This window comes from Astatotilapia calliptera, chromosome 7, assembly GCF_900246225.1.
Source record: "Astatotilapia calliptera chromosome 7, fAstCal1.2, whole genome shotgun sequence".
Taxonomy (NCBI): domain Eukaryota; kingdom Metazoa; phylum Chordata; class Actinopteri; order Cichliformes; family Cichlidae; genus Astatotilapia; species Astatotilapia calliptera.
The window spans coordinates 11103222-11126686 of NC_039308.1; the positions used below are offsets into that span (position 1 = coordinate 11103222).

The 23465-nt window shown below is 40.1% G+C and overlaps 1 protein-coding gene across 2 annotated transcripts in view; it reads right to left on the bottom strand.

Annotated features, from left to right (window-relative positions):
* pi4kaa (phosphatidylinositol 4-kinase, catalytic, alpha a) overlaps positions 1-23465 on the bottom strand; it is a 41975-nt gene that overhangs the window by 8927 nt on the left and 9583 nt on the right. The window contains exons 11-43 of one of the 2 annotated variants that reach the window (XM_026173034.1): positions 22408-22599; positions 22219-22319; positions 21617-21746; positions 21402-21531; positions 20737-20832; positions 20481-20664; positions 19835-19935; positions 19307-19475; positions 18645-18695; positions 18430-18538; positions 15413-15549; positions 15191-15324; positions 14967-15049; positions 14815-14885; positions 13511-13635; positions 13323-13404; positions 13162-13245; positions 12788-12877; positions 12569-12688; positions 10904-10996; positions 9630-9786; positions 9378-9505; positions 9127-9285; positions 8876-9027; positions 8676-8783; positions 7989-8116; positions 6572-6727; positions 6066-6145; positions 5776-5975; positions 4455-4542; positions 4201-4368; positions 2649-2702; positions 2306-2426 (exon numbers count right to left, since the gene is read on the bottom strand). In XM_026173034.1, the coding sequence (XP_026028819.1) occupies positions 2306-2426; positions 2649-2702; positions 4201-4368; positions 4455-4542; positions 5776-5975; positions 6066-6145; positions 6572-6727; positions 7989-8116; positions 8676-8783; positions 8876-9027; positions 9127-9285; positions 9378-9505; positions 9630-9786; positions 10904-10996; positions 12569-12688; positions 12788-12877; positions 13162-13245; positions 13323-13404; positions 13511-13635; positions 14815-14885; positions 14967-15049; positions 15191-15324; positions 15413-15549; positions 18430-18538; positions 18645-18695; positions 19307-19475; positions 19835-19935; positions 20481-20664; positions 20737-20832; positions 21402-21531; positions 21617-21746; positions 22219-22319; positions 22408-22599 (3981 nt within the window). Of the gene's footprint in view, positions 1-2305; positions 2427-2648; positions 2703-4200; positions 4369-4454; positions 4543-5775; positions 5976-6065; positions 6146-6571; positions 6728-7895; positions 8117-8675; positions 8784-8875; positions 9028-9126; positions 9286-9377; positions 9506-9629; positions 9787-10903; positions 10997-12568; positions 12689-12787; positions 12878-13161; positions 13246-13322; positions 13405-13510; positions 13636-14814; positions 14886-14966; positions 15050-15190; positions 15325-15412; positions 15550-18429; positions 18539-18644; positions 18696-19306; positions 19476-19834; positions 19936-20480; positions 20665-20736; positions 20833-21401; positions 21532-21616; positions 21747-22218; positions 22320-22407; positions 22600-23465 lie in introns of both variants that reach the window. The other variant, XM_026173033.1, reaches the window with a different exon arrangement.

Sequence of the window (23465 nt, forward strand, 5' to 3'; positions counted from 1 at the left end):
TCCAAGCATTTACACGAAGGTCAGTGTTTTGTAGTAGTTAATACGTCATTTTTCTTAACATAATTGGTGATATAGGTTACAAGCAAGTCTGGCGCTGAACAGAAATTGTTGCGCTATGCTCCTTTGTTTATTGTGCATAAATAGTGAATTGTCCTGACACAATATTGTGTTTCGCTTCTGTTATTATGGTACATTGACAAAAACATATACTTTTATTCACAGGGTAAAACAGGTTTTTGTATCACCAATTGCCCAGTGCGATTACAGCATACAATATTATTGTCACTGCTACATTTCTGTGATGCTACCAGAAATTATTTCCACTGCTAATTAATTACCATTGAACTCAAAGGTCCTATTAATAAACGGTTAACGAATGTGTATTTATGAAGACAATTTGTGAGACTGGTAAACTTATGATACGTACGATGGTCTTTCGTTCTACACGGTGCATTTCAAGGTCCTGTACCCATCCGGCGGTAAACTGTACCTGGGCTTGTTGCAGTGACCTGAAGTTACTAAACTTCATGAGTGTATGCACTCACTCCAAGAACCGTATGATTATAAATATGCATATAAATATGCTACGATGAGATAGCTGACTTCATCTAACTAGCAAATGTTGTCCAGGCTACGTTGGTAATGCAGTTTTTTTAATGTATATGATATTTTTGTCATGCGATTTTAAAGCCGGTCCTACAACCGCATCCAAGAATAACATGCAGCTTATCTCAGAACTCTCGGTGAAAATTATTCTAGGAGCTAGGTTTAATTGAGCTGCATTTTATAGAGGTGCAATTTCACAATTTGTGTATATTTTCTACGTTCACTATTTCGTCATGTGTTGAGAAAAACACAGATTTAAAAATTACATGGTCTAATATTTACATTTAGCATAACTGCAACATTATTTTTTCTTTTTTTTTTTAAAGACTCGAAAGGACTTGAAATTCAAAGTTTCAGACTTGTGACTTTACTCGGACTTTTACACCAGTGACTTGAGACTCGACTCTGACTTGCCTGACATTACTTGAGACTTGACTTGAGACTTGAGGATAAAGACTTGAGACTTACTTGAGACTTGCAAAACAATGACTTGGTCCCACCTCTGGTACTTATGTCGATAGACATAACTGGTAAGAACTGCAGAGCTGATCTTGAATAGTGCGGTAAAGAATTAACTTGGTAGCTTGGTCTAGTAGCTTTGGTGTAGAGCTCCTTAAATGTACTTTTAATAGGTGCGAACATTATTGTAGTTTGGTTCCCTATTTGGTAATGTCTTGGACATTATGGTTAGTGTGGCTTGTGATTCTAGTTCTTCAGATCTGGAGCAACCCTTTGATTTCTTCCCCCCCCCCCCCCGCTATTATGAGGTTTAAGAATTTTTCCTTATAAAACCTATTTGCAAGAACAGATTTGCAACCTGGGGGAGATACCACTTGCACTCTTCTATATGCCAGTTACACTATTAGAAATCTCCAGCTATATCTAGCATTTTTACTAGCGTTTTCTTTTGTCCTCTTTGAATTTGATCCAGGTTACTCATGTTGCTGGCTAGAGGAATTGGATTTGGTAAGGGTGTTGGTATCAGCTGGCTTGATGGATCAGCTGGCCATTTTATTAAATGGGATATGTTTTAATGTTGCGTTATTGTTAATAAATTATGATTTCTTTTAGATTAATTTCCAATGTCAAGGTGGAACACTGATTTTTTTAAGAATGGGGGTGTAAAGCCCCTCTCACTCTCAAGAAATTCCTGGTCTGCTGTTACTGATGACTGGCATGGGAGGATCGTCAGCTAATGCAGCTCACCTCAGGCTATAAAAGTTGGCCCCGAAGAACTGTTAAGTCTGTCTCTTCCAATCCATCTTGCATCAATACATTGGTTATCTTTGTTTTTTTGGTTAGGTTATGTTGAATAGATTATCTTTTATTTAAGTAAACTTTTTGTGTGAACTCTTTCTTGGTTACCCACTTTGAGTCAATTCATGATAATAGAATATGTCACTTATTTCTTATTAAACTTATTCTGCCTTTACTTTTTTATGGTCACCTTTTATCTATTACTTATTTCTCAAAAAGCTTAAATTGGACTTAACTAGGTTAACTTTGTACGAGACAGTTGAAGGAGCTTGAAGAGCTGAATAGAAACAGTTTCATGTTTTACTCTGAAAAAGTATTTTTACTGAGTGTGTTCATGTAGGTTTTAATATAACGGGAAGTTAGGGTGAAACTAAATGTTTTTCATTCTTTTCTTTCTTTGTTACTCAGACTAACTAACACAATTTGATAAGTCTCTACTCACGGTCCTTTTGGTGGCCCTCTTCATCCATAAAGATGTTGGTCTTCATGTTCCAGATGAACTGGTGGGCAAGAAGCTGAGACTTCTGGGCTGCCCACAGGATATATTCTCTCACGTAACCCATCTAAGCGAGATAGAGAGTAGACAAAGCTTATATTGGTATTATTATTATAGTTAATTATATATCTCTCCTTTGCCTTTAGCAAAAACACAAATATCTCTCTTTTTTTTGGAAGGGAATATGATGAACTTCTTGTAGAAGGAAAAAAAATCTCCCAAGTTATCACAGAGTAGAGCATGGAATTTTTCGTCATGAAATCAGCAAAGGTGGAATTGTTAATATTACCTTGTCATAACGCAGAGCCTGAACAATCTGAGGAATGTAGAATAAGATGGCATCCTAGGAAGAACAATGAAGAACTATTAAGAAAGATTTGTTTTTATGAAGTTGTATCCTCCATCTTGGTGCTGTGACAGTGTTAAAGGAGGAACAAAGTAAGTTCTCCTCTGAAGTTGCTGTCATACATGAACTCAGGTCAAGACACTGCCTCATGATTCTCTCTCATGTGGCCCATCGGAAGCTTGTTTTATGCCGGGAACACTATACCCTATACTGCCAAAAGTATTCACTCAAATAATTGAATTCAGGTGTTCCATGGCCAAAACAAGCACCTATGCATTCAGACGTCTTCTACAAACATTTGGGAAAGAATAGGTTGTTCTCCGGAGCTCACTTAAGTCCAGCGTTGTACCGTGATAGGATGCCACCTGTGCATTAAGTCCAGTTGTGAAATTTCCTCTCTACTAAATATTCCACCGTCAACCGCTTGTGGAAGTGATTGGGAATGACAACAATTCAGCTACAAATTGGTCAGCCACGTAAAATCACAGATTAGGGTCAGCAGATGGTGAGGCCCATAGCGCGGAGAAGTCGGCTTTCTGCTGAGTCAATCACTACAGACGTCCAAACTTCCCATGACTTTCAGATTAGCTCAAGAACAGTGCACAGAGAGATTGGGAGAATGCGAGCCAATGCAAAGAATGCCACGACTAGAATCTAGAGCAGTGAGGATGTGTTTTCTGGAGTGACGAATCATGCTTCTCTTTCTGGCAATATGATTGACGAGTCTGCCAAGAGAACAGTATCGGTATTTGTCTGATTGCACTGTGCCAAGTGTAAAGTTTGGTGGAAGCGGGATCATGGTCTGGGGTTGCTTTTCAGGAGCTGGGCTCGGCCCCTTAGTTAATATGAAAGGAACTGTTAATGCTTCAGCATACCAAGACATTGTGGACAATTTCACGCTCCCAATTTTGTGGAAACAGTTTGGGGATGACCCCTTCCTGTTCCAACATGACCACTGCAAAAAGCAAGGTCCAGAAAGACTTTTATGAGCAAATTTGATGTGGCAGAACTTGACTGGCCTGCACAGAGTCCTGACCTCAACCTGAACACCTTTGAGATGAATTAGAGCGGAGACTGTGAGCCAGGCCTTCTTGTCCAACATCAGTGTTTGACCTAACAAACGTGCTTCTGGAAGAATGGTCAAATATTCCCATAAACACACTGAAATCTTGTGGAAAGCCTTACCAAAAGAGATGAATTTGTTATAGCTGCAGAGGGCCAACATCATATTAAAACCTATGGATTAAGAATGGGACATCACTAAAACTCCTATGAATGTGAAAGCAGACGAGCAAATACTTTTGGCAATATAGTGTAACCGATAATTACTAAGCAATTCTTGGTGCAAATCCACATTGCTTTGTACAGGAGAGCTGGCAGTTTAAAGAAGACATTTTAATGTCTAATCCTTTTAAAAAGTTCAGCACATTAATGAAAGCAGCTTGAGTCAATGCCATGCTGAGCCCAAAAAACCCAAAAACAAATCTTGACCTACTGGAGGAAAAGAGCGTAGCACTTTAACCCCATACTGAGCAGTAAGGGGATGAGGAGGGTACATGCTGCTGAAGTAGGACAGACCAGTGGGCGGGTCAGCCGGAGCCCAACACAAGATGTGGCTCAACTCAGGGGAGTCAGCATCAATAGTGTGCCATGTCACCAGGAACTAAAGAAGGATAATTATATAACATTCAGTCACATTAAACATATAAGATTTCCAAAATCAAGCTTTACAAGAACACCTGATCTCACCTTGACAGCCTCAGGCACATCACTGACTGCACCGGGGTCCAGTCTCACAAGTCTGGTCACTTCAGCAACAATGGCGTCATTCTTAAATCTGGAAAATAAGACATTTAAAATGAAAATCTACACTCTAGTACAAGAAGGATAGTCACACCTTTACATTAAGCACTGGTTTCTTCTTAGTCAGAATTTCGACTATTACAAGCAGCAGACCACAAGGAGGGATGTTGTGTCTTGACCTTTTTTAGTGGCAACATTGTTTTCAAAGCTTATTGTTATGTTTCGGTGTTGTCAGTTTTTTGTTTTTTTGCGTGACTGTCATGTATTTCCTGCTTTACTTTGAAAGTCTGTGTTATCTTAGTGTGTTCAGTTTACGTTTCCTTGTCTCGTCAGGTCTAATTTGCCCCAGCTGTGTTTCCCTCCTGTGGTCCATTCCCTGATTGCTCCTTCTATGTATTTAAGCCTTGTGTTTCAGTATGTCATGGTCGCGATCTCCCCCCGTGTTGTAAATAAATAGTTTGTTGTAAATAGCTGTAAATGGGTTTTGTCAATACTTTCGTTTTGAGACACTTCCGTTTTGGGAATTTGGTGGAGAGCCTTAGTGGTTTTTTTTGTCGTGTGTTTTTTCCTTATTTTTATTTTCCTGCGTTGCACGCCGGTTGCCTAGGCCGGGGTGTAACATTATGTAGGGTGAGTCAAGTGATAGGCTGTTAGGTTTAATGTATGTGTTGTAGGTTGCCATTTAAAAAGCTACATAATGCCATTTAGAAAGCTAGAATGCTTCTGTTTGCTATCTAGGTAACCTACGCATATGACTACATGCATGACATTGATAAGGGGAACAAGCAGCCTTGAGAAGAACAGATTCTACCAACGACAATCTGGGAGAGCTGCACTCCCATCATATAACCACACACAATGTATAATCATGCTTGCACAGCACAATCACCCTTTGTAACCAGTTATAGTAATTTCTCATAGGTAATACAGCTTTATGAATATCCATGTGTGTAACCAATAAAAACAACCTGCAGGGGGAAAGCAAGTTGAAGTGGGTTGGAGACAACTGCTTCCCTCTCGCGAGTGAAAACTTGAGCTCTATGTGACCTGGTTCCTGAGTGAGTTTATCCAGCAGTATCAGGGGTAAAACTCTGACAAAGGCTTTTAAGATGATTTGATCTATCTTATGCACAAAATGGACAGTTGGCCCTGATGACTCAGAACAGTGCTCTCATGGATTTAGTTAATGGGAAATTAAATGGCAAAAGCGGTTTAATACTCATTTAAACAAATGAGTTATTAGAGATTGTTCTTAGAGATTGGCCACCTTGTTGGTAATTGCATAGCCAGGTATGGAGCGATACTCCAGGCCAGGTTGACGTGGTCCTTCCACTGTTTCTCTGTCAGGCTGATGTATTTGGACCTCCAGTTGGCGATGCTTGTCTCCACTGACTGCTCTGTGGCAATGGCCAGCTCTTGTGTGGAGAGGGGGTTGTACCACGTTGTCAACCGTTCGATCTCACTAGCCTGGGTACACAAACCAGAGGTCAAGAGCATTAAGAAGGTTTTATCATGAACAGGCATCTTAAGTGCAGTCAAAACACTCATATTACTCACCAGTAATGCCAGCAACAGAGTCCTGCGTTTCATGTAGTATTTGTGAAGCTGCGTTCCTCTGTTACTTTTTTTGGATGTGCCTAGAAAAAGAAAAGGTACAAAAAGTCAGTCCATAAGTCCTTTATGGACTGACTTTTTGTACCTTAATGTCTCACAGACATTTCCCATCTGTGTTCGTCTCTTTGATTTGGAAAAGGTGATGGCTTGGATATTTCACCAGTTCAAAGTCTAGAGCAGTGCAGTCCAAATGACTGCAAGAGTTTTTGCTATATCAAAGATGCTTTTAATGTCCATATTTTCATTTTACATTTTATGATGCCACCCAGACTGAAAGGAAATGTCAGTCACACTCTTAAAACAAATGATATGACATTGTGATATGACACACTTTAGCAACATTTAAACTATATTTGATTATTGAAGGAAGTGCTATTATCAGTTTCGAAAGGCTCTTGAATAAAATATTCATTCTTTGTACTGTCCGAAACACTGAACCTAGGTTCTACCTGATTTTTTGGATGTGGTGGACATGCCACTCGACAGCGGGTACGTATTGATCCATCCCTGGCCAGTCTGTTGGGTGCGGGAGCTGGAATCCATGTTGCCCCTTAGATCAGCAGCGTTCATCACTGACAGGCTGTTCAAAGATGCATCCTGATTATCTGTTCAAATGCAAACAGAATCAGTGTGGCCATGAACGCAGTGGGTTACTCTCAGCACATCTACATCTGTGCTTTATTAAACTTATACAAGAGCGTTCCTTACACATAAAACAGTCACAAACAATATGAGCGATAATGAGGGAGTTGTTGAAGAGCGAGATGAACCATGTCACTTAGCCCTCTGCTGATGTCATGATCATGTATTTGAAATCGAGGGACTCCGGAATAAATGTAGGTAGCCGGTGCACTGATACTGGATCGGATGCAAGTAATCTGAGCCAGAATTTGCACTGAGGACCTGAAGAGGTATGCTCTGTATGAGTATGAGACAATGTCTAGAGAGTATTTTAAATTCAGGGAATTTAAAATTAAAATAGAAAGTAGCTCGTCCACAGAAGGACTGGTAGCTCCCCTTACGATAAGGGTTCAGATCGCGCGAACAGGTGTGGGATTAGAGCTCTGGGTAGCTCCCCAACTGGGTCTAGACTGGGTCTAGAGAGTATTTTAAATTCAGGGAATTTAAAATAGAAAGTAGCTCGTCCACAGAAGGACTGGTAGCTCCCCTTACGATAAGGGTTCAGATCGCGCGAACAGGTGTGAAATGTGTGTGTTTAGTTAGTTTGTTTGTTTTAATCAATTTTAAATCGTGCTTTTTATTTGTTTTTGTTTCTAATGTCTCTGTCTCTGAATTGTGCTATACAAATAAATTTGCCTTGCCTTGCCTTGCCTTGCCTTTTGTCAAGGTCTTTGGGTATGAAGAGGAAGGAAATTTCTTGGTTGGAAGAAAAAATATTTTTTCAATTTATGGTTTCTTTAAAAATGATCACTTGGGGGACTGGTGGGCTGATATGATGAGTAGTCATGCATGTTGACGCAGCTGACAAATTTGTGCTTTTCCTCACAGCTTCTAAATATTTAAGACAAAAACTGACTTAAATTTTATGGATCACAAAGTAGAGGAAATGAGTAAAGAAAGAGTAGAAAAACTGAGCATATGAGAGGAACCAAAATAAGAACGTTTAGGGAAAAGAGAAAAGAAAAGTAAATTAAATCAATATCAAAGATGCATATATCAGGAGGACTGTGAGGAAAAGCAATCTCAAATTTGACCCACGTAAAAGCATGCCCCTGCTGCAATGCAGTCGAAGCTCCACTGCTTTAGGCTTACTTAAGATAGATATTGGAGAAGTGCTGGACACGATAAGCGATCCAAATATCCCAGCAGAGAGCGTGCTCGGGGCTGGGGTAGTACCAAGCTCACCAGGTGGGACCAAATGAGATGCTGCCAGGTACTTCTTGTCAGACAGGATGCTGGCGTAAAAACGGATTATGATGCTGATGTCCTCACGGAGACGCTTGTCACCCTGGGTGGGGAACTTTGGAGCCACACTAGAAAGACAAAAACATTAAATGTCTCACTAGGGTTAGATTAGGGCTAATACTACCTAAATCCTGAATTAGGGTTAGGGCTAACCCTAAGGCTATCTTGGCTCTAAAGGTTGGAATGCTGGTTAACTTACTTCTTTGGTCCAGATTAAAAGAGCTCAACACGTTAAAGACAGCGAGAATGACAGAGACCTGACTTTCGTTCCAAAATGGTTCAATTTTTTCCCCTTTTCATGCAGCACTTTTTCAAGTTTTACATTTTTTGTGATTGATTAACTGCCTTGCCAGTTGTTGGATGAATTGATGAATTGTCACTAGTTTATAGTTTATTTATAAGTTTTTACTTTACAAAGTAATAATATATAGGATGGTTTAAAAAGTTTCAATGTAAATTTAATTACAAACAATAACAGAATACAAATAAACAAAAGCTAGGAGGTTGGGTGAAAGATTGAAGACAGACATGCTGAAGTTAGCATGCTAATCAGCTAGCACTGAAAAATGTTAACTTGTTGTAAGCCTAGATTTGATTGAAGAAGAGCAAGCATCTGAGTCTGACTACCTGAAGTAATCAAAGGCAGTAGAGTAGATCTTCTCCCGGAGCACATTTCTTACAGTTGCATTGGTGACGACGTCAGAGTGGAGCAAAGCCAGACCAAGAGTGAGCAGCCTAGAGCACAGAGAAAGATGGTTTTCATAGAGGAAAGAGATTTTGTATAAGCACACCATAAATACTATGTAAACACTGTGACTGGTATATACCTGAAGCGAGGTCCAATGGCAGCTACATGGCGGTTGAGGCTACTCTTAGCCCCACCAACATCTAGAGACAGAGAGCGCTGCATCAAACTGCCAAAGATTTCCACTTGATCTGCACTGGAGTATTTTGCGATCTCAAATCTCTGGACCAGAAACTAGTTGAACAGGGAGACACAGAACAAGGCGAGAATTTAAAAAGAATTGACTAACAAGATAACACATAAACAACTCAAGCAGATTGGCAGTTATCCAACCTCTATCCAGACATGGTGAGGGGTGACATTTGGAGGGCAGGGGATGGGCTGGCTTTCCTCTGAGGCAGCGAGAGGATCAGCCTCCACCTGAGCATCCGAGAACAAGCCCATCTTCAGCTCCACAGTCATCTGCCATGCTCCTGCCATCTCTCGCATGAACTAAGCGGGCATACAGGATACTGACACTATGTATGCAATTCAAGTATGCCGACAAGAGAGAGAGAGGTTTTTGTTTGTTTGAGTATATGTACCGGTACTTCCACTCCTATACGTGCCGCCAGCAGCCACTCCCAACAGGCAATTGCTGTTTCCATACCATGTTCTGTAAACATCTTGAGTGGAGACCAGCACAGGTGGTGCAGGAGCTGAGGATCACAATCTACAGGCAATTCAGGAGAGAAAATGCCACCCCACCCCCCAAAAAAAGAGAGAGACATGAATTTGATACCAACATCATCACTTATAATACCAAAATACCAAAGTAAATCATAAAGGAAAATAACCTTTGGTGCTAATGAGCAAGGCAGTCAGTTTGAACATGGCCTCAGTAAAAGCCTCAGGCTGTGCAGAGTCTAATGCTTCTCCCAACTGTTTAATCATCAGTCGGCCCAAATCAGACTCTCCCCGGACTGCCTGGGCAAAGTGGATCATGCCTGATACCTACAAATGAAAGAGAACATTTATGAGTATGAAAAATGTATCTAATAAACAGATGTTATGTTTCCAAAATCTGCCTGCATCGTATTCTGGTTTCACTCTGGCACCGTTATGAGCCCTTCAAGATTTCAGCATTCACCAAACAAAATTTCAGAAGGATCTGTGTTTTTTTCAACCAAAATAATGTGGCCATGATCACTAACGCAATAGCTAACGCAGTCCAACTTTTCCCCCTTTGATTACATTACAGAGATCTCTGGACCATTAGATCAGGTACTGGTCCATTAGAAGTGGCCATTATCCACAGTGTGATCAACAATGGCCACCGACAACTCAACTAGATTTTGGAACCTCCAGGATCAAAAATTAAGCCAACACATAAATGCCAAAAAACAGCCTCCAGATCTGTCTAGTAGTATTGCTTGTGATGTTAATTATACTAACAACTTACCCAATGAATTAAACTCCAGTATTTTACTGGCATGTTACTTTGTTGTAGTTACTCTAGCAAGTACATGTTCCTGTGTTGTGCACTCTTAACTAAGGCTGTTAGCATTAGCTGATCCTTTCTCAGGCCACCCTTTTCATGACAATATCACCCCTTCACACTTTTGGGGGGGGGGGGAATCTACCACAGGTGGAGGATGGACTCAATCTGGGTGACTTCTATTGTCTTATGTAGTTTGGGACTGATTGTTGGAGTAGGTGTAGTTTTTCCTTTGCTGTGGAGTCAGGTGGGCCACCATGGGCTGCGTGGAGCTTGGTGCTGCTGCTGCCATGGACCCCCGTCTGATGGGCCTAAACCTGCCTGTCCTTGGTATATTTCGGGGAACAGGGGTGCCTATGGGGGTTAGCGGTTGGTACCCCAAAGTACCTCCTCTCTGGCTTCAGGGGGGGGAGTACTTTGGCCACCCCGATCCTTTCCTCCCCATCCCTAATGGCTTCTCTCCTCCCACTTCATCACACCAACACACATGCGGGGCCTTGGGGTGCATCACTGAGGTTCAGGTTTCTCTTCCTCTCCCTCTGTTAACTTTCTCCCCAACTTCTCTTTCTTTTTTTTTTCTCCATCCCCCAGTCTTTTAGTGAATATGGGTTGTAATATTTATTGTGACTTTACCTCTCCAGCGTATCTGTTCCTGAGATTGAGGGAGGCCATGAAGTTTGAGTAGTCCTTTTTCACACAGGCTGGCCTCTCAGTTAGTTGAGTGGACTAAAGGAGAAAGTGACAAAGAAGAGCCTAATAAACCACGCTGTTACTATAAGCATAAACTGTTACTAATAAAAAACAGTCATAACTCATTTGTGCTCAACGTGACATGACAGTTACCAGAACAAAAGTTTATCTGTCAAGTGTGAATAGAGTACTGAATAACTTGTTGCAGATTTGCTAACCCTATTGTGTAAACCAGAGCACTTTATATTTTAGGTCATATTTTATGCACTACTGACATTTTAATGTAATAAAACAGATTTAACGATTCACATGCATAGTTGTTCAGTTGAAGACAAACAAAAGCAACAGAGTTATTACACACATGTTACCTTTACAATGACAGAAGGTTTATTTGATGAAGGTTTTTAAATCACATTTCTGCACTAGGATCAGTCCATAAAGAAAACTTAAATGGCAAAACTCTCCCAAAATCACTAATAATGTACTCTGATAATTAATATATTAAAATATCTAAGAAAACAAAGAAAAAATTCATGTGACTGACTGCACTGCCACTAATGCTAGGGCAACTTTGAGTGTAAACATCTGCACAGACAACATGCTATCACAAAGCTATCAAACAACCCAGGGTGATGTAAAAGTTGAGTACATGCCAGCCAAAAAAACACAACCAGAACCTGATTGTGTTATCTGCAACAGATAACAAAAGCTGATATAAGGAGTCAGGCTTGCAGTATTGCAGCCTTCATTTCTATCTGTACATGTTTCTGGAGAAAAATCATTGTAAATGCATTTTAATATTAAAAGATAACCAGAATAAATAAAAAAAATTGAGTTTTTAAATAATGACTTCATGACTTCATAAAAACTGTGTTCTGTATTTCTGTCCAAAACTAAAATTTGTTTTATCTGAAACATGTTAGTATGAAAATGATGCACAAATAAAATCAGGCTGGGGGAAAATATTTTTGGAGCACTGTATGTATGCCCTCCTTATGATAGGATTATCTCAGGTTTACATGGCTGACTGATAGTTATTTATTTCAGGTGATGTTATGGAGTAACTCAAAGGTAATGTAATAAGTAGTGTAGAGTAGTGTAGTAGTAGTGTTGTAAAAGCTCACCTTTCAGAACACTCACTTCACCAGATGCGCCTTGTTTCTTTTCCTCACCTTTGATTGGGTGTGGTGCTTTCCCTTAATTGCACTCGCCTGTCACTCGTTATATAAGGACTGCACTCACCTACAGCTCACTCTTTCTTCACATGAGGTGGCAGCTGAGGTGAGTTTCTGTTTGAGTCTCCTGAGTTTATGTATTATTTTGAGTTACTAAGTTACTTAAATCACACTTTATTTCCTTTCAGAGATAGCAGTCCGTGTGTCTTTCCTTCAATTCATTCAATAAAACGAAAAACCCTGCAAGTGATTACTGACTGTTCATTCTCATTCTGACCGGATGAGCCCATGATGGTAACAATCTCCAACCTCCTCTGAACCTTCCTCCAAAACAAGTAGAGAAATTACTACTAAAATAACAAAACATGTAACTTTTTTTTTTTGTAGCAACCCCAACACTTGAATTTGTAAAAATGATGAGTGTATCACCCACCCCAAGTGTGGTGCTCTGCCTGTTGTAACCAGCAAAGTGCAGGATGCTTTCTGTGGCCATGGCTAGGCCTGTGTGCTGGGAGAGGCCTGATACCCAGTTCTGATGTTTGTTTAGATACTCCTGAAAAGACCAGGTAAAGCACAGTGGTTTAAAGCATGTTTAAGGCAACATGTGGAGTTTTGCATGTTACAGACTAGAATGTTTCAAAATAAATGTTACCTGTAGGTGGGATTTGGTCACAGATGGAGCCCACTTCATAGCCTCTTTAAGAATTTCTCCACAGCGTGCTGCAAAATCCTTCACTATGCTCTAGAACCAAAGAGACAATAGGTATTTTATATATGAGAAAAAAAAATCTACTACATAGACAATACATTACAAAAATCTATTATCTAATAGTGCTTGCTCATAGGGGGTCATATGATTGTTGGGTTTTTCTCTGTATCTATTATTGTAGGATCTACTGTACAATATAAAGCGCCTTGAGGCGACTGTTGTTGTGATTTGGCGCTATATAAATAAAATTGAATTGAATTAATACATATATAGGGGAAAGAACTGAAAAACACAAATCATAAGTAAAGCAACATTACCTCTCTGGCTTCATACGTGTCTGGGACAGTGATTCTGTATGGTGTATCTGGGATGTCATAATAAGGCTGGTCTTTATGAATGTCCTGCAATAGATCCAAATTATACAGCATAAGTCATGGTATACAAATGCAGTATAACAGTCTTAATGATCATCACATACTGCACTGAGTGAGAGGGAAAGAGTCTGCAGAATGTCCAACATAGTCTTCAGCACACGGCCACTCCACAACAAGTGGGGGAAACTAAGTAGAGAGAAAATACAGTCAATTAGGAACCTGCTTTTGTACAGTTAATGTGACTCTGGGTGATATTTTAAGTAAATTAACATGTGCATCAAGTCTTGCTCACGTTTCAGCCAAGCCAGACAAGTATTTGTCAGCCACTCTACGGATCCTTTTGTGGATGTGGTTGAAGTTCACCAGGAGGAACTGAGCGTGGCGTTCAAGCTCCTCCTCATGGGCTTTGGTTTTTGGCTAAAAGTGTGACATTATGTAATTTTATTGTAGAATATTTTCAAGATTATGTCATTAAAATAGTTTACAGTGATATACATGACATGAAACTGAGAAAAGCAGTAAATCCTCACATTTGAGAGCTGGAAATTCACTTTCACCGAATTGCTTCTGTAAATCATGTAAAGCAACTCTATTGGAGTCCAAAAATAAAATCTAAATCTAAAATCAGTATATCAGGAGTCCTTTAAGACTACAATTGGGAACCTTTCTAAGTGTAGTTTATGTGTACAGTAGGTCATTTATTTTTGATTTGTTTCTCCCTGGAGAGCAAAGTCAGAAAGGAAAAACTGAATCAGTTTGACTGCAGTCTATACACAATCTGGTTGGGTGCTTGTCTTTTAACTGCAGTGTTTTTCTATTAACTGTGTGTTCTATTTGAGATGAGTGACTAATATTGATTTAATTGGGTCCTGTCTACTTTTGTTCCACAACCAACATGTTTTTAAATGTTATATGATAATCTTCCAGCGCTCCTGCAGTAGTTTTTGGATCTGATGCGTATGACTTCAGCTTTGCTTAATGTTATCTAACTGTTACAAAACATTTGATTTACAACTGAGTCTCGAGATGGACCTTTAGTGTATGTGAGGGGTTATGAATAGCACACCTAAAACACCCAAATTGTTAAATCTGTGCAGTTTATCTTCTGTTTTGGTTAAGGGTAAGAACCCTGTCTTATGGGGGAGAGTGTGACGGCTGCATGGCTGGTGTTGGTTTTCTGTGTCTATCTATTCCAGGTAATTGGTGGGTGGCGCTGACCCAGTTTAGGACGCAGCACACCTGAGCAGATGGTGCTGAGGAAAATCAGTCCCTTGGGCTGACTCTTCTCTACTCATATCCTATCCCCTTGTTTGCTGACTGGTAGAGCACTCTCTTTTGTTTTTGCATGCACAAACTCACTCATACATTTTCCCTGCAATCAGACACTGCATATATACTGAAAACCAGTATTTGTTTTTTTATTTAAATAAATCATTTAACAGCAACCTAATGCTATGTATGATCGCCCTTTTTTGATACATTCTTTTGAGTCAGGTCATGACAAATAATATGTATTTAACCAAAGAACACATTGAATAATAAAGTAAAGATATAAATGCACTTAAGATATACTTTGACTTCTAACATCTTACTTACTTTTTCAGCCATCATTTGCAGGAAGACCTCAAAAACCTTGTCGCTAACAGCAATCACACACTGCATCATACCTGAAAACATTTGAATGTGCAGAATAAATGATTGCCAGTAAATTGGTATTTTTCAATGTTTTTTTTTTTAGTTGTTCTTACCAGATTTATCCTTCTGTATTGCTCTGTCCTCAAAGTATCGAAACATAACCTGAAAGCGGTCCAAGTCCAGAGAATGCAGCATCCTAACAGATGTGAGAAAAACAAACCAGAATAAAGGTTAGATATATATACTAGTCAAGTTTTATTTGTCTAGTACAAACTGGAGAAGATGTGCATGAGATTTTATATTAAAAAATAAATAAATAAATCTCATGCTGGCTTACCTCATATACTCCAATCTGTAAACAGACAGCAAATATGTGGACATGGCAAAGTCCAGCTTGTTGATGAGAGCAGCCACCTCTGGAGGAGGATCCAGCAGGTTGATGATGGTACTGCGTAGATCATTCAGCTCTGCCTGGAATTCAACAATCAATCAAAAACTAGTGCCAGCAGGTAAACTACAAAATATCTGGGTGTTTGTCTGCATGTGGGCATTCTCATACCGGAGTGACAGTATCATTCTTCAGGGCAGAGTTGTACTGCAGCTCTGAGCGTAAAGGTTCTCCACTGGGAAACGTGAGCAACGGTGATTTGGTCGCTATCTCACAAACCCCTTCATACCACTCCTCTGGCCACAAACCTAAACATTTCAACAGCAGCAAATTTAGGATTTACATCTTTAAAATGAATGGTGTCATGTGAGTAAATGTCCAAATGGTTAATCTCATCCACATATTACTGTATTTTTCAAAGCTTCCTTACTAACTCACTAACAAATATATCACCCAATGTCTGTTAGAAAAAAAAAAAATTAGAAAAATAAAAACTTTGACTCCTTGGAAGGAAAATGTGGTTTGAATCATATCTAGCTAGCACGGTTAAATTTGTTCATGTAAATAGGGTGTCTTCTTCATTATGGAGTTCCCCAGGGTGCTATGCTGGGACCCGTTCTATATACGTTATATATTCTTCCCTAAAGCTGTATTTTTAGAAGGCATAGCATATATTTTCATTACTATGCAGATGAAACTCAGCTTTATCCATCCATCCATTTCCTTCCACTTATCCGAGGCTGGGTCACGGGGGCAGCAGCCCAAGCAGAGAAGCCCAGACCTCCCTCTCCCCAGCCACCTCCTCCAGCTTATCCGGGGGAACACCAAGGCGTTCCCAGGCCAGCCGAGAGATATAATCTCTCCAGTGTGTCCTGGGTTTGCCCCGGGGCCTCCTCCCGGTGGGACATGCCTGGAAAACCTCACCCAGGAGGCGCCCAGAGGAAATCCTTGTCAAATGCCCGAACCACCTCAGCTGGCTCCTTTCGATGTGGAGGAGCACCAGCTCTACTCTGAGCCCCTCCCGAATGGCCGAACGTCTCACCCCATCTCTAAGGGAGAGGCCAGCCACCCTTCGGAGGAAGCCCATTTCCGCCGCTTGTATCCGCGATCTCGTTCTTTCGGTCACTACCCACAGCTCGTGACCATAGGTGAGGGTAGGGACGTAGATCGACCAGTAAATTGAGAGCTTCGCTTTTACACTCAGCTCTATCTTCACCACAACAGACCGGTACAGCGTCCACATCACTGTAGCCGCTGCACCAATCCGTCTGTCGATCTCCCGCTCCCTTCTCCCATCACTCATGAACAAGACCGCGAGAGACTTAAACTCCTCCACTTGGGGCAGGGTCTTGTCCCTGACCCGGAGTGGGCACTCCACCCTTTTCTGGCTTTATCTATCTAATATATTTCATCTATCCAAAGCAAAAATGACACACACAAAATTAGTTTAACTGCAGAAATGTCTTAAAGACATAAACCTGAAATTCAGATGAAACAAAAAAGGTTGCTGTACTTGGCCCTAAAAACCTTTGAAAAATGGTGTCTCTCCAGATACTTACTTCGGATAATATTAACTTGGCCTCCAGTAATACTGTGAGGAATCTTCACATAATTTTTGATTAGGATAATTCTTAATAAATAAATAATAAATATTTTGGACTGCTTCCTGGCATTTGCATTGTATCTCTAAAATTCAAAACATCCTGTCACAGAGTGATGGTGATTGACTAGTTTATGTATTTACTATTTCTAGGATGGACTATTGTAATTCATTATTATCAGTTTGTTTTAAAGGCTCCCTGAAAAGGCTTTAATGGATCCAGACTGCTGCAGCGAGAGTAGTGAAAGGGACAAGAAAGAGAGAGCCTATTTATCCCATTTGTTATCTTTGCTGGCTCCTTGTTAATCCAGAATGAAATTAAAAATCCTCCTCCTCATATACAGGCCTTGATATACTACCTTTTCACCGCAATAGAGCACTAGGGTATCCTAGGGTATTTAAAAGTAAAATAAGAGGCAGAGACCTCAGCTCTCTATGGAACCAGCTTACAGTTTAGATATAGCAGACAGAAATCTTCTCTAGTTTTAAGTACTGTATATGCTTTAAAAAAAGGGAAAGTTTTAAGCTTATAGTTAGGTGAGTCTGAACATTCCCTTAGTTATGCTACAAAATGCCTAGGCTACTAGCGGGTTCCCATTATGCACCAAGTGTTTCTTCTTCACTCACAGCTTTTCATTGTCTATGTGTATATAAACCACTTTGTGGAAGAGAGCCAGAGTTCAATAGTAACTAATGATTAAATCCAGTGTGTCCTTTGTCCTATTTCTTTCCCCTCATCCCCAACTGTTCACAGCAGATGGCTGCCAATCCCTGAGCCTGGTTCTGCTGGAGGTTTCTTCCTGTTAAAAGGGAGTTTTCCATCCCACTGTTACCAAGTGCTTGCTCATAGAGGGTTGTCCGATTGTTCCGGCTTTCTCTCCATTATTGCAGGCTCTTTCCTTTACAATATAAAGTGCCTTGAGATGGGACAATCACCGCACCACTAGCACTGTTGCTTCACAGCAAGAAGGTCCTGTTTGATTCCACCTATCCTGGCCGGGGCCCTTCTGTGTGGAGTGTGCATGTTCCCTGTATTTGTGTGAGTTCTCTCCAGGTACTTCTGCTTCCTCCCACAGTCCAAAGACATGCAGTAAGTGGGGTTAGGTTAACTGGTAATTCTAAATTTCCCATAGATATGAATGTGAATGCCCCTGACAAGGATAAATGGAAGAAAATGGATGAATGGATAAATAAAAATTAAATTAAATATATAAAGAATAAGGGGTGGATTAAGACTTTTGCACAGTACTACATTTAATCCTAAAAAGAAGCTACAGATATATGAATTCATTAAGGCTTTTATAATAAATTAAAGATAATGGTGATTCCAGGAATAAAAAAATGTTTGCTTGAAAACTTTCCCACAAATTCCCACTGCATTTCCTAATTTAAAACAGACTGATATGATGGGACTACTAAAATAAATGGGAGACAAAATAGTAAAACTGACATTTTACAGGACTAAGGATGCAAAACAGAAATAGAGCTACAAAAATTTCAGTTTGCTTTACTGTGATAAAACAAACAAAATTTTGATATTTCTGATATTTTTGTACACAACACAACAGAAATAAACAACTCCTTCTACCTGAACCCTCCACAGCAAATCCCATGACTACGGAGTAGAGCCAGAAGTCTCTAAAGAGCTTCTGCAGGCGTGGCTTTGCCTCCTTGATTGGTGGTAGCCTCTTTGTCAGCTAAAAACAGAAGAAGAGGAGGGATAACAGACCTTTTAAAAGTGCTAGGTTTACACTAACTCTGAATTATCAAAGATTATATGATGAAAATACACAAATCACTTACCACTGCAATGACTGGAATAAGGACTCCAAGATTTCCGGCACTGCTTGATGCCTGAAGGTACAGAGCTGAATTAGCCACTTGAAAATAGACTACCACTTTATTTAATTAATGAGTTAACTACATTAAATATTTTCTACACAAGCAAAAGTTTCAGTGTTTAACAAATTTATTAAACACCCTAGCATAAAAAAAAACAAACAAGAAACCTGTAAATTCCCATGCTAATAAAAATATTAAAATTTGAAAAATTTAATTTATGGAGCACTGTAAAAACTATAAAGTCAGGGGGGTTGGGATCTGAAGGAAACTAAATACAGTGTGACTTAACAGCTACTATATGCATCACCTATGTTTCCTGGCTCTAGCTGCAGGAAAACTTTTTATAATCGGAATCATTTCCCAATTATAGTATGCTGTTATCTTATGAAAGCAGATTGCCAAGAAAATGAAGCAAAGCCATTTAAGGTAAAAACTTCCTCTTGCATGTGTTGACTTCACTTGACTTGTTTGACCTTATACCTAACTACCCTATGTTGTTTTTAGTTCCACTTGTGTTGTTTTTCCTTCCCATTATAACAAATTTCCCACGTGTGGGACTAATAAAGGTTATCTTATCTTATCTTATCTTATACTGGAATGTGCAATGTGAGTGTGTGCCATACCTTCAGAGTTGGGCCCTTGTCTGAGGCCCTTTCACTGGCTCGCTTGCCTTCTAAGCCCAGCTGAACAAAGAGTTCTAGCAGGTTGACTAGCAGCTCGTCAACCATATGCTCAGCCTGAAGGTTTGCTGCTATGTTACCCAGTGCATTTATAACAGCCAAGGAACAGTGTCTGCAGAAAGAGGAAGGAACATTTATGTACGAGATAAGCAGTAGCACATGCGTTTCTGTAACAGCGGGGGTATGGTTCACATTCAGGCTCCCATAAGAGAATTGATACAGTTTTTGCTTGCTGATGCTCAAGATGGAGAAAAAAAACCAAAAGAAAACTCAGCTGCATTGAAGCTTGAAATAAACATTTGAATGCTAACACAGGACTGTAGAGCAAGTGGCCAACACTTGCACTGAAATGACAATAGTAAAGAAAAAAACATGACGCCAATGTGAACAAGCAAAACCATAACACCAGGGGGGGGAAAAATGCTCTTTTAAGACTAAAATTCCTCATCTGCCCTATAAGGTGATTCTTACCTGTATCCGTGATCTTTGTAATCTTTAGTAGAGTAAACCATGGAGCTTGCCTTGACACTGATCTGCTGGAATAAATTCCAAACTTCCTGGTAGATGTATTGCTAAAGTGGAAGGAAAAAGAGAAAAAAAAACACAAAGTTCCCCTTCAAAAATAAAAATTACACTTTAAAAAGGTTAGATTTGGGTCTAATATCACTGCATATGATGTCATATACTGTCCTTCCTCTGAAAAAGAAAGCATACCACAGAAGCTTGATTCCCTTGTATAACTCACAATTGTGCGTAAGTATTAAAAGGAACTGCACTGCAGTGGTTTAAATCACAGAGATTCCTATGATTCCAATTTCTTAATATAATTAGGAAGCCTTCTTCACATGCAAAAGTTAGTAATGGAGTTCCACAGGGTTCTGTGCTGGGAACCAAATCTGTTAACATCATACATGCTTCCCTTGGGCATTATTATTGTAAGACACTGCTATGCAGATGATACCCTAGTTTTGTTTAGCCATGTCTTACCCTACAATATAAAGTGCCTTGAAGCAACTGCTGTTATGAATTGGCACTTCATAAATAAAATTGCATTCAATTGAATTACTCTAGAAGCTTGAAGTTCTAAGACACATGAAGTTTGAAGATAAACACTCACATTCCCTGTGATGACCATGCAGCCAAGTTGGTCTATGATGAGGACATCAAGCTGGGAGGGAGGCTGGCAGAACTTCTGCTGCAGAATCTGAAGGATGGGCTCCATTACTCGGGGGGTGTCCCGTAAGGCCACAGCAATGTGACCCAAAGCCCTGATTGTGTGGTCTGGAATCAAGTGAGCATCCCTGTGGGGCAATATCTTGGTTATTTTAACTTCACAAGTCAAGAGCAGAGTATAATTTCGGTGAGAGGCTTACTTGTCATTTTCCTGATAGATATAAAGACGATTAGACAGACTGGCGAGAAAAGCTTCAACAATGACATTATCCATAGTCAGGCCAGCTTTAAGGCACCTGAGAGCAGAAGGAAAGACTGGGAGTGAAGGCTTTGTTGACAATGACATGTACACGCAAGTGGGATGGGTTTCGTTCAGCAATGCCTTATATTAAGGGGAAGCACGTTGTACACCTGTGTGGATTCACAGTGGACATTTATCATTGTTTTTAAACACACTTTCATCTCTTTGTATGTTATAACTTCAGAGTTTTCCACAGCTTGCTGACAGACCAACAACAGCACAAGCAAAAATAGCCCACATACTGGTCTTGATGCATGCTCAATCATCCAGAATCAACTTTTGGAGAGCACACATACTGGTTATAACACATATTTTTAGCACTACCCACATTTAACAAAACAGATGCTCTCTGCAGATAGACAAGCAGTCTGCAGGTTCTGTGGTATGCCGATGCACTACAACTGCTGAACCATTATTTCTCCTTCATAAAAACTCTGTGGGAGTAAATTGGATCTTAAACGGTTCTATTTATGAAGACTTCTGTGAACCTGTTATTTATACTGTTTTCTTGCAAACTGGAAAATGGAAAGCTCCAGTGCCTAATGTACCTGTGGGGGAACTCACCTGCAGATGTTATCAATGGAGATGTCCCGAAGCTGCTCATACATGGAGGGCTGGCTCTTCTTGCTCGAATGGGTGCTGAGTGTTGACTGGGAATGTTCATTGGTCACATGAATCTTTATTTCACTACCACCTTAAACAAAATCATAATCTTGTAAGAACACATTAAACTGGAAGGAACACGGTTGGCTGGCTGGTAGTGGTGGAGCATGAGTTACCTGGGGTGTATTGGCTGTGATATTTGTACAACTTCACCAAAACAGGAGAGGGCACCACCAAGAAGTCTCTCAGGGATGTGGTAACAGAGTGGGCCACCACTGGAAAGCGTTCACACAGACGACCCAACCCCTGAACACAAAAAGTATTTCTAAATGTGCATTTGTAATAATAATATTTGCATTCCTCCCAGGTTTACAGCTATTTACTGTGAAGAAAGCAGGAGAAACATTCCAACAGGACAGCCACAATAGATGTTACTTTAAAGCTTTTAATTTCTGATTTGATACAGTCTGTGATTACCTAAAGCATCAGTGATAACCCAGAAAATCAAGTACCACTAGGTTTCAGAAATTTGTCATCAACACCAAACTACTGATCGTTATAGCTCTAATGTGAGCATCTTAGCCCGATTTCAGCATTGTCAAAATTCTCCTGCTATACCTCAGAAGTATAAACCATACTGATTGGCTTGAAAAAAAAGAAAAGAAAAGAAAAGAAAGAAAGCACTAATCTGTCAAAGAGAAACAAAATCTTAACAGGACACAACACTTTTCTACTCCTGCTCCCACATCATTTTCTTCCCTCTCTGGTAGTTCTTTACCTGTAAGCAGCAAATCAGGAGGGGCATGTGAGCAATGATGACTTTACTGGATGTCTTTGATTGCAGTTTCTCTGAGAGCTTGGTGCAAAGATTCTCAGCTCCTGGCAAACAAACAAAAAAAGGTTTACAATCAAGATTATCGAGACTGATTACTCACTGTTGGACTAAGATACAGGAAGCAAGACTTACCCTGCTCCTCAGTAACAGCCCACACCATGAGGTCCACACAGGCGGCATTAGCCTGACAGCGCAGTTTGAGTGGGCTCAGTTCACTCTGGAGGTACTCGACATCATGAAGAATCCTTTGCAGCTCTGACTGGCTGCTGCTAAACTGCTCCAGTACAAAGTCATGAACCTCCTTCACATAGTCTGTCTGAAGTTCTGACAGAAAACAAATTATGTTTGTATTATTATTATTATTATTATTATTATTATTATTATTATTATTATTATTATAGAGACATTAGGGAAGGAGAAATTGTGATTTTGTTATTGAATAATATAAAAAGCACTTATTGTAAAATCCAGTGTTAAAAAAATACTTAATTTTAACAACTCCAAAATCAGCTAAAGCTATCAACAGAACATAAAGAAAAGTCTCCTATTTTCGAAGGCAGCAGTACTTTCATCTAACTCCATTTTGAACCATGTTATGGTTGCTGACCTCTAGTGGCTCTCCCTCTGTGAGAGTTTTTTTTCTCCTTTTCCTATGTTACAGGTCTGCCAGTGAGCAAATCATCCAGGTTGTGCTGTGAGCTAGAGTGGTTTGGGCAGCAGGCTTTAGTGTGTGTGTGTGTGTGTGTGTGTGTGTGTGTGTGTGTGTGTGTGTGTGTGTGTGTGTGTGAGTGAGTGAGTGAGTGAGTGAGTGAGTGAGTGAGTGAGAGAGAGAGAGAGAGAGAGAGAGAACTTAAACTCTGTGTAACTTTGGCTTTGGCTTTTTCTTTTTCACTTTTCCTAAGTGTTTTAAAGAGGTAAGTGAGATAATAAACAATAAAAAGGCACACAGGTTTTATCTTGAGGATGGGTTACTGGTGAGGAAATGGGTCTCAAGACCTGCTTTACAGCAGGAAGGAGGTGATGAGGGTTGGGGGGTGGTACGCCAAATAGCCATTCCTAGGGGACAACCGGGGCGGCATATTGCAGCTTGCGCATGAACACCCGCGGTCAGGTCATTTAGGAATCACTTTAACCTATGACCGCGTTCTTCAGCACTTTTTCTGGCCAGGTCTGAAGAAAGACGTTGCCAA